The 10,769-nt window shown below is 44.1% G+C and overlaps 2 protein-coding genes across 3 annotated transcripts in view; one reads left to right on the top strand and one right to left on the bottom strand.

The window, feature by feature from the left end:
* The window catches only part of LOC109531559 (DnaJ (Hsp40) homolog, subfamily C, member 7), a 5,820-nt gene extending 1,580 nt beyond the window's left edge, over positions 1-4,240 (bottom strand). The window contains exons 1-8 of the mRNA XM_019895905.1: positions 4,133-4,240; positions 2,024-2,112; positions 1,805-1,929; positions 1,612-1,725; positions 1,338-1,412; positions 1,149-1,267; positions 372-525; positions 112-276 (exon numbers count right to left, since the gene is read on the bottom strand). Of these exons, the coding sequence (XP_019751464.1) occupies positions 112-276; positions 372-525; positions 1,149-1,267; positions 1,338-1,412; positions 1,612-1,725; positions 1,805-1,929; positions 2,024-2,112; positions 4,133-4,206 (915 nt within the window). The 5' untranslated portion in view covers positions 4,207-4,240. The remainder of the gene's footprint in view (positions 1-111; positions 277-371; positions 526-1,148; positions 1,268-1,337; positions 1,413-1,611; positions 1,726-1,804; positions 1,930-2,023; positions 2,113-4,132) is intronic.
* Positions 4,241-4,386: 146 nt separating this feature from the next.
* nkiras2 (NFKB inhibitor interacting Ras-like 2) lies at positions 4,387-5,949 on the top strand. 2 transcript variants are annotated; one of them, XM_019897373.1, is made up of 4 exons: positions 4,387-4,486; positions 4,764-4,873; positions 5,236-5,477; positions 5,623-5,949. In XM_019897373.1, the coding sequence occupies exons 2-4, from the start codon at positions 4,780-4,782 to the stop codon at positions 5,863-5,865; spliced, it is 579 nt and encodes a 192-aa protein (XP_019752932.1). In that variant the 5' UTR covers positions 4,387-4,486; positions 4,764-4,779; the 3' UTR covers positions 5,866-5,949. The 2 variants fall into 2 exon arrangements, with proteins under 2 accessions (XP_019752932.1, XP_019752924.1); XM_019897365.1 differs by having other exon boundaries at positions 4,434-4,486; positions 4,761-4,873.
* Positions 5,950-10,769: the final 4,820 nt, after the last annotated feature.

Below are 10,769 nucleotides of genomic sequence, written 5' to 3' on the forward strand. Positions count from 1 at the left end.
TGAAATATTGAAACGGATGGCGTGATGGCACAAAACACAAAAACCTTGGATGCACCGCGAGATGTGCAGTTCGTGACCACTCGTAATCATTCAGACAAAAACTGCAAGTACCTTGGAACCCACAGTGGCTCTGTTACAGTACAGCTTGGCGTTGGTCTTGATGTTGTTGGGGTCTATTGTCAGCGCCTCCGAGTAGAGCACGTAGGCGGCGTCAAAGCTGCCCTCCTTGAAGGCCTTGTTGCCCTCCTCCTTCTTGGCCTTCAGTGCCTTGGCGTTCTGAACAGAACCCAGAGAGTGTGTTGAAAATCTCCGATACAAGTAGTGAACCCTTGATGAAAAAAAACAAAACAAAAAAACTCTCCAATACTGACTCTGCAAGCAAGCCGCGCTTTCTCGTGGTCCGGAGCCATGCGCAGGGCCTGCACGAAGAACTGGACTGCCTTGTCTATGCAGTCCTCGTAGTACAGACAAAGGCCGCGTACGTACAGCGCATCTGCGTTGGTGGAGTCCATTCTTAAAATGTCACTACGGGTGAGGAAAAACAGCATTTAAAACATGGCTGCTAGTAAATGGCCGCAATGACCACCCGTTATTTGTCATCGTCGTCACGTCAACAAACCTGGCCACGGACTGAGCTTCCGGGTAGCGTCCCAGCAGGGCCAAGCACTCGGCTTTCAGTATCTTGAACCGATGGCATGCCGAGGCCGACTCCAAAGCTCGGTCCATGCAGAAGACCACCTGAAGGCACACACGTGATGACGGAACATCACAAACCCCCCCCACCCCAGTGAGGGTCTTTAAACTCACCATGCGGTAGTCTCGCTTCTCGAAGCCGATCTCTGCCATCCGCTCGTATTCCAGGATGGACTCGGCGCTCTTGAGCTGAAAAAGTCATTTTCGGGGAGGAGTCTTTTCATTTGAAAGTGTCACCTTACAATCGGGACACAGACCAGATTCGGTGCCGGTGTCCTTTCTAAAAATTAGCAGTCTTTCTTACAAAGGCCGCGTACGTACAGCGCATCTGCGTTGGTGGAGTCCATTCTTAAAATGTCACTACGAGTGAGGGAAAAACAGCATTTAAAACATGGCTGCTAGTAAATGGCCGCAATGACCCCCCGTTATTTGTCATCGCCGTCGCGTCAACAGACCTGGCTACGGACTGAGCTTCCGGGTAGCGTCCCAGCAGTGCCAAGCACTCGGCTTTCAGTATCTTGAACCGATGGCATGCCGAGGCCGACTCCAAAGCTCGGTCCATGCAGAAGACCACCTGAAGGCACACACGTGATGACGGAACGTCACAACCCCCCCCCCACCCTGGTGAGGGTCTTTCAACTCACCATGCGGTAGTCTCTCTTCTCGAAGCCGATCTCTGCCATCCGCTCGTATTCCAGGATGGACTCGGCACTCTTGAGCTGAAAAAGTCATTTTCGGGGAGGAGTCTTTTCATTTGAAAGTGTCACCTTACAATCGGGACACAGACCAGATTCGGTGCCGGTGTCCTTTCTAAAAATTAGCAGTCTTTCTTTTGTTTTTCACTTCTACGGGATGAACATGAATGAAATTGGAAATTGCCTCAATTGCATTCAATCAAGCACCAGAACAACAACTGACCTCCTGCTGGGCTTGGCTATTGTCTGGCTCCAACTCTAGGACCTTCTGGAAGCAGCGCGACGCCGCCATAGCGTTGCCGAGGGACAGATGGCACTTGCCCTCTCGCAGATGCCCCTGAGAGCCACACGACATTACTCGTGAAACAAAACAAGACATGAGATGCTCCTACGGTGCTACGACTTCCTCAATGCACCTTCATGAAGGAATTGTCCAGCCTCACAGCTTGCTGGGAATCCTCCAAAGCCTCGCGGTACCGACACAGCATCATCAGCGTGGCCGCTCGGTTGCCGTAGTAACTGGCGTTCTTTGGACACATGTCTGCATGCAAAAAAATAAAATCCAGAGCAAACAGAGTAGAAATGAAATTAGCTCCACTAAGAAAGTAATGGTAAAGTCCATTCATATCATGTACCGATGGCCTTGGTGTAATAATTGAAGGCTTCTGCATAATCCTTCTGGATGTAGAAAGCGTTGCCTTGCTCTTTGTAGCCATCTGCTTCCCTACAGTGGACACAAATATATTTTATTTCGAAGTAAAACAAATAAAAGTGATCTTAAAGCTCTTACCGTAAGAGAGAGCACAACCACAAAACACTTAGATTAGATAGTACTTAGATTCCAGTAATGGATGAAAACCCCGCTTCAATCAGCGCTTGGTCGATCAGTTTTTCGAAGTTTCCTGTCATTTGTCAACAAAATGAGCGTCCGTCAGTGACCACTACAGCTCTCTGTCACTCAACAGAGGAGACAGAGTGAGGGAGAAAAACCAATGAACTGAATGCCGCTAGTTTTGCCACTTGTTTAGAAAAAAGAAAAATTTAATTGGGTCTGAAAAGATGTTACATCCAGCGACAGAGACTTATGGAAACACTGAGCAAGAACTGTTCTTAGGGGAAGGCGCAATTTGATTGGTTGGTAGCATCTCATGGGGGGGCTGTGCCTGCAAGAAGCAGAAATTTAGCAGAAAATCTCGACAGCTCAATGTTCCCCATTGAGGGCAGCTGAAAACAGAGATGCATGTCTGTTTAAACCATTTGCATTAACACACAAGGCAGAGAGCTGGATGTAGAAAGCGTTGCCTTGCTCTTTGTAGCCATCTGCTTCCCTACAGTGGACACAAATATATTTTATTTCGAAGTAAAACAAATAAAAGTGATCTTAAAGCTCTTACCGTAAGAGAGAGCACAACCACAAAACACTTAGATTAGATAGTACTTAGATTCCAGTAATGGATGAAAACCCCGCTTCAATCAGCGCTTGGTCGATCAGTTTTTCGAAGTTTCCTGTCATTTGTCAACAAAATGAGCGTCCGTCAGTGACCACTACAGCTCTCTGTCACTCAACAGAGGAGACAGAGTGAGGGAGAAAAACCAATGAACTGAATGCCGCTAGTTTTGCCACTTGTTTAGAAAAAAGAAACAATTTAATTGGGTCTGAAAAGATGTTACATCCAGCGACAGAGACTTATGGAAACACTGAGCAAGAACTGTTCTTAGGGGAAGGGGCAATTTGATTGGTTGGTAGCATCTCATGGGGGGGCTGTGCCTGCAAGAAGCAGAAATTTAGCAGAAAATCTCGACAGCTCAATGTTCCCCATTGAGGGCAGCTGAAAACAGAGATGCATGTCTGTTTAAACCATTTGCATTAACACACAAGGCAGAGAGAAGCAGAAGGAGGAAAAAGTATTTTCCAGGACAACGCAAGCTTTTCTAGGACATTAAAAAAATTGTTTTCATTTTCCATGACTGGAATTTTCATTTTCCAGGTTTTCCAGGATGGGTCACCATTTTTGTGTTGAATCAAAATAAAGCATCTGCTTTTACTTTGGATAACAGTGATCAACATTTTTGCCAATTTTATGGCATAGTACGAAACAAACCAAGAAATAAATCATGATTAATTCCACTGCTTTAACTACAAATAGTTTTTTGCCGTGGTATTGGCAACTAAATACTTAGCGCAGGTATAGTATCAAAGTCCGATTTTTGGTAATCTAATAACATTAGTAGGCGGTAGCACCATCAGTGACTGGAATTTTAAGTTTCATTTTCCACTGCTGACTTTCACTTTTCAAAATGTAAGGCTGTGAACGGACAGCGACAAGGTCCAAGTAATGCGTCCACTCGTTGGCTAAACATAGAAAGCTGCCAATGAACACATGACACCAAGCACGCCGCTCACTCACTCCCTCACTGTGGCTGACTGCCATGACTTTTTTGGGAAAGCCTGTCATTGATAGTTTGAACGTCACTCAGAGCTTTCGAGAATGACCTTCTCACAAAAGAAAAAAAAAAAACGGGAAAAAAGGAACTGACAACTTCACCACGTTAGTGTCAGGCACATGGAGGCTGTCTGAGTACGTAATTGGAGGACAATAACACGAACGACTCCATGTAGCCAAATAGCGGCTAGCTTTGCTAGTTCTCGTGACACGATGCCACAACTCGGAGGCGTGCGGGTTTTAAACAGAACCCAAAGACGTCGCCGGGGTTACATTTCGGCCGCTGTCAGCGCGTCCTACCGTTCCAGTTCATCGTCGCTGAGGAATTCGATGTCAGGATCCATGTTCACAGTATCGCACCGCTCCGCCGCCATTTTGACGTGAATGTGAAGGGGCGGGGTCACATGCTGCAGTTGTTCTGACGCCATCGTAAACAGGAAGTTATTACTCTTGTCGGGTTCAATTAAAAAAAAAACTACAATCTATTTTTAGGAGAGACATTGTTGGTGTTTTATGCTTATACGTGAAAAATTGAATTTATTATATTTCTTTCATGTTTTTTTTTATTTTTTTGAGTGTCTACTTCTCGTTCATACATACGGCTGGCACGCGCGCAACCCTACGTCACTACAACTCTCACTTCCGGACTCCGAGGTAAGCGTCAACACACACCTCTCCGCGTTCAGCTATTTCATATTTTATGTGATATGTTTGATCTCACCTTGCACACATTGGCGTGTTTAGTTTCAAAGACGCGCTTTATTATGAGCTATTAATTTCGAGACATTAGCGATTCGCTATGTTACTGGTGCTTTGTGGGAGCTAACGCTAAGCTAGTTTGTTGTTTCATGGAGGAGTTTAACGAGCGAGCGAACGCCGAAGATCCGTCGTGGAATGTTTGTCAATCTGATTTTTTTTTGTCCGAGAGCAGAGAGGGGAGCGTCGTCATGGGCAAAAGCTGCAAAGTGGTGGTGTGCGGCCAGGCTGCAGTTGGTAAAACGGCCGTGTTGGAGCAGCTACTATACGCCAATCATGTCACAGGTACCTACTCATTATCACTTTAAGACAAGCCCATCTGTTACTTGCTTGACAATCACGAGATGAATTCTGGGCCTTTTCGTGTGCTTACACTAGGGCTGAGCAACGTATAGCTCACAGCCAGGGGCGTAGACATCATTTCAGAAGTGGGGATATTATCTAGAAATAAGCTTAATAGAACGAGAAGGCCATACTTGCAACTGGCTGACAGCCATTTAAAAGTGTACCCCACCTCTTGCTCCAAGTCTGCTGGGATAAGCTCCTGCACACCTGTGACCCATAAACACCGTTGAAAATGGATAAATGAAGATGCAAATGTATCTTCCTGCACCGTACTTTGCGTGGTCTCACTCATCTTCTGTCAGGTTCAGATCCGATGGAGACACTGGAGGACATCTACATCGGCTCCATCGAGACCGACCGGGGCACCCGTGAGCAGGTGCGCTTCTACGACACCCGGGGGCTTCGCGACGGCATGGAGTTCCCTCGCCACTACTACAGTTTCGCAGACGGCTTTGTGCTTGTCTACAGCATCGACAGCAAGGAATCCTTCAAGCGCATGGAGGCCCTCAAGAAGGACATTGACCGGCACAGAGATAAGAAGGAGGTACATTTTCACTATTTGCATCACCGTGTATGTTTGTCTCGTCATCTTCTATGAACCAAGAATTGTATCGTAACTATTAAAAGTATATGTTAGACACACTGTAAGTGCACAAAGTAGGCTGAAGAATGCTGTGTCGGCTACGTAGGTGACCATCGTGGTCCTGGGCAACAAGCTGGACAAGCAGGAGGAGCGACGCGTGGACGCCAACATGGCGCAGAACTGGGCCAAGAACGAGAAGGTACGCCTATGGGAGCTGTCGGTGGCTGACCGCCGTACGCTCATCGAGCCCTTCGTGTACCTGGCCAGTAAAATGACGCAGCCGCAGAGCAAGTCTACCTTCCCGCTCAGCCGTAACAAGAACAAGGGCAGCGGGCCCACGGACGGCTAAAGGACTGATGGGCTAAAACGCCATGTACAGAATCGGGGGGCGGGTAGCGGGGTATCCTTCTTCCTTTTTTTTTGTTGTTTTTTTTTACACATACATTAAATGTTTCAGATAATTGTGCTTTCATGTAAGTACTTGTGGTGGGTGGTAGTACGCGATACGCCTTCTCTGCTTGTTACGTCAGACTGCGTTAATTTATTCCCAACAGTCTAAGCTCTTCTCAACTCAACTCAACTCAACTGTATTTATTGAGCACTTTCAAACAGCCATCGCTGCAGACAAAGTGCTGTACATGGAGCAACTAACATATACAACAGTAAAGCAACAAATCGGTAACAAAGACGGTAGAAAGCACCGAACAGCAAAATCAAGAACAAATCTGAGTCATGCTGAGTCAAATGCCAAAGAATACAAGTGAGTTTGAGGCGGGTTTTAAAGATGGGCAGCGAGGAGGCTTGCCGAATGTTCAGTGTCTTCATTTATTATCATATCTCTTGGCCACACTGCTTTACATACATGTGTATGGATATTTCTGTCCAATCAAATGTCAGCCTCGTGTTGCCATGTCAATCTAATCTGCCTTGGGTGTCCAGGGTCAGTTGTGCTATTTGGGGGCAAAATCTGAATTAAAGGCAAACTACAAGTAACGCTCAAGTGAAACAGGAAGAAAAAATAAGTTGCCCATGTGCATTTATTTGGAACGGGAGAAACAGTCAAGCACGCAAGTGCAAAATAAAAATTCCGGTGCAAGGCTACACCCATTTAACACTTGCTCCTGTCAACACTGCGACCATTAAAACACATCTACACACTGAAATACAGTACATTTATTAATCAGCATTTCTGAAAAGTATATTTTGTTTTTGTCTGTGCTATTTAACAAATAGTGACCATGAACTGTTCCAGAAGATGGATGTGACACAGTTACACGCTGGCTGTTGTAGTTCATATTTGTGTAATATAGGTGATTCCTTTCCTGTAATTTGGATGAAATGATGATGATGTTATCACAAATAGTTTTTCACATTGCTGTGTTTATGTTAGGGTTCAGACTGTCAATAATGTCACTTTGACGGCCATCCTACATTTTAGAGCCATCTTAGCACACATGCTGTTGATGGTCCGGTAAATGCATCACCTGTCATCGGGGAGATTTGTTACACTACTTCTCTTCAAAATTGAGTACGTTATTATCCCTTTAAATTGCATTTATTTGCATGTTCAATAAACAAATGAAGTATTTGTGCCTAAAGCATGGATTATTGTCCTCATATCTAATATTTATGTCACACTGTCCCTTAAGGCATTCATTTGTTCAATTACCATAGATCGGATAACCGGGTGTTCCCTTCAGGGACAGTGTAAAATCATAGCATTCATCACACATCAAATTGTATATTTGCAAAAATAATATGGATGTTGTCTTCAGGTAGAATGTGCAATCATACTGTTCCATAAATAGAGGCAAAAGTTTCAAATCCCTATTGCTTTGTGCAGAAAATAATGTATCAGAAATTTTCACACTGTCACTGAAGGAAACACTCGTCTTCATTTCACAGTAAGATGGTATGATTTCAGCCTGTTGCCGAACGCAACATCGGTTTCATTCGCTGGATGGATAAATATGCAATGTAGTACTTATGTTTGAGGAAATTTGTAATGGTCGTTCGGTTGTCGTGCGATTTCAGAGCAGCAGCCATCTTCATTACATAAACCTGTATACTGTAACAATCTGAAACAATCACTTGGTTCTTGGGTGAAGACAGCTATGATTTTAGACTGTCACATGATGATATCAGTTATAAACAAATGTATACGAATATGATTGACAGTAACTAAGGGCATGAAGTCGCACTGTTGTGTGAAGAAGTCAGATCACTGTACCTGAAGGCAACAGCAGACCAGCCCTATCAAGTTGCTCGTCAACGTGTCATTGTTTATCTTAGCCAGCAGAGGGCGCTCCAGCATTAGTTCTCAGTACATCGTCGAGCTAGTCACTACTTTTGTGAAGAAACTTTTAAAGTCCAATTCGGAATTTACAGTGTTGAGAATTTGCTCAAATTCACGGGGCAAATACCATTTATTCACTACCATAACCTCGACTTGAGGTGACGATTTCATTGGGCATTCAGCTCACAATTTTAAATTGATTGAATGACGAACACAAACAATTTAAACACAATACCTGTCAAAAGCAAATATGAATGATAGCATCCGGGAGGCGTTTTAGTGCCTTCGGGGACGTTGAGAGCATGGCACAAGGTCACAGATGTTAACGGAGTGAGAAATGACGCTCTCGTTCCGCAGTCGCGCTCACCGCCTGCAAAGGTTAATAATGCCAGATGAGGAGAAAACCTCAAGTGGAACATTTATGAAGCGTTATATTATTACACGCTGCGCAGTCAACCTACCTCCCCACCTCCCACTCCCCAAGAGGGTGATTTCATCTCCTATGTCCCATTTCTGTCATGTACATTAAAAAATATAGATATTTCACATTTTGTGTTTTACTTACTGTATATTCATACAATGAAATCACATCTATTTTTGAGTTTCAATGTTGCTGGTTTTAGGAACAAATGTAAAAAGAAATATTAAAATTTAACAAAATACAGAGTTGCCATAAAAAAATGACATTATGGAAACGAAGGCCAAGAAATAACACATTTTAAAGAGAAACTGGTTCCAAGTAAACGGCTAACTAAACGTTTTTTTTTTTCTGTAGCAGCCAATAATTACCTCTTCCGAAGAACTCCCCCCCTCCCACCGGCTGACCTTCAAAAAATAAGATTGTTGTAGAATCACACAGTGCCGGAGCAGTGGGGGCGAGCCATAGCCTACACATCATATCAAAAAGACAGTTCTATTGTTCTGATGACATCATCTAATTATCTGTTAGCTTCATTGTGTTTTGTGCGAAAACCACAGTTGCGAAATAAAAATATTAGTATCAGAGCCGTTACAGATGGAGAATGTGGGATGCACATGGTATCCTCCTTTTGCTGCGTTCCATGTGTGCCTGATAATTTCTTATAGAAGCGGTTAAGATAAGGAAGAAGATAACATGATTGATCCATACAGCCTGGTAAGGGCATCAAGATGTCCTCAGTGTTGGCCCTTGCTTTAGGGCTGCACACAGGCACATGCACGTGTCACACGCATGCCCGCGCACACACTCACGCACGAACACGCACTTGGGACTGAGTGTTGCCCTCAGGGACAATTTGGAATCACATCAAACCCATAACAGACAAACTATTGTTAAATGATTATACATTCAATTGAATTCAGGTGTCGCCTTCAGGGACAATCTGAATTCAAGTAGTTTCCCGACAAAGCATGAAATATAATCATATAACCCCAAAGCGATTCTTTCATATTCCCTTCACTGTTTGGTCTGTCTATCTATATGTTGCCTTCATGGACAGTCCAAAAGCATACCCTCCATCACACAATAACCTCAATTATATCGGGCGTTGCCTCAATTATATCGGGCAATTGTATATCGGCAATTGTTTCATAACGCTAAGATTTTTGACTGTTCCTGATGGCAGCAAGATAGCTCGACGGAAAGACACATGAAATATCCGAAGACATGCCAAACAACTGGTTGTTTTATGAGGAAAAAGCTGATATCAGGCTGTCACTGAAGGCACCACCCAAAAAAGTCACTGTTGTTGCAGCGTAAAGTATGATTTCAGACTTTCCCCACACAACAACTGACACACGCACACAAAAATCCAGGATGAGCTTTTAAGAAGTTCTAAAAGCTTTTTTATTTCCCCAAAATCCACCGGGTACAAGCTCTCTTCGCATCATGTCCCACTTGTCGTCGCCGTGACGATGGGTCGAGTGATACCCTGAACGTGGATGGATTGGTCGCAACCCGGTCACCCCTGAGAAGGCCTGGGACACTTTTGGATCTTTTTTTTTTCTTGTTTTTCCATATTAAAAAAGGCCTTGTACTTAAAAAAACAACAACAACAAAAAACAATAATAAACAATAACATGATCTAATCTTCTATGGTACACATAACAATATTAACTCTGATAAAAGCTCTATATGTCCTCTATGGGATTTGTTTCTTCACTGAACCTCTCCAAGACAGAGTGAGGCCGGCTGCTTTTGTGAACGGAGAGGCGGTAGATGGCGGAGACTGGCTTTGTCACGACAGATCTCACACACACACACACACACACACACACACACACACACACACACACACACACACACACACACACACACACACACACACACACACACACACACAACTATACATATTGCACAATGAGAGAAAAATGCATAGGATGTGCTCCAGTATGATTTGAGAGGAGGAGTTGCCACATTGTGACAGATGGACAGGTGTGCATGGCGTGAGGAAACTGGTTGCTATTGCTTTTAAATGTCAACCTTGTGATCACCTGATTAGTTTTTTTTTTTGTGTGTATACAAATCAGATTTAAGGTGCTTTTTTTTTTGGTGGTTGCCATGGTTACACTGTGCTTTTGTTTTTTGGGTTCCCTCCCACACGCCATGCAGTGGCTGTCGATCAAACCCTCCTCCTCCTCTTCAGCGGTGGTCCATTTTTCAATAGGTGAAGTAATCCGGCGGTTCGGGTGGTGCCGAAAGGACACGAAGGGATCACCATGTGGACCCGTGAATGTCTTGGTTAAACGTTTTTTTTAAAAAAAGGGCATCAGGTGTGGCAGCGCTTTTCAAAGCGTGGGAGAGTGAATCTCCCCCAAGGGAAAAAAAAAAACAAAACCACAGACTGACGTCAGAGCTAAACAATTGAGACGTTTTGCCAATGTCAGAGTGTGCTTAGCATAAAAAAGTGCTTTACCTCACAAATACATTTGCTGATATAGCTGTAGCTGAAGTTAGCTTAGCACATCTCATTTATATA

Source organism: Hippocampus comes, unplaced genomic scaffold (genome assembly GCF_001891065.2).
Source record: "Hippocampus comes isolate QL1 unplaced genomic scaffold, H_comes_QL1_v1.1 scaffold10, whole genome shotgun sequence".
Taxonomy (NCBI): domain Eukaryota; kingdom Metazoa; phylum Chordata; class Actinopteri; order Syngnathiformes; family Syngnathidae; genus Hippocampus; species Hippocampus comes.

Bases quoted from the DNA above. Each gene is read 5' to 3' on its own strand.
- nkiras2 (XM_019897373.1), top strand. From the start codon at position 4,780: ATGGGCAAAAGCTGCAAAGTGGTGGTGTGCGGCCAGGCTGCAGTTGGT. The intron at 4,874-5,235 runs GTACCTACTCAT...ATCTTCTGTCAG, and splicing joins ATACGCCAATCATGTCACAG to GTTCAGATCCGATGGAGACA. The intron at 5,478-5,622 runs GTACATTTTCAC...TCGGCTACGTAG, and splicing joins GGCACAGAGATAAGAAGGAG to GTGACCATCGTGGTCCTGGG.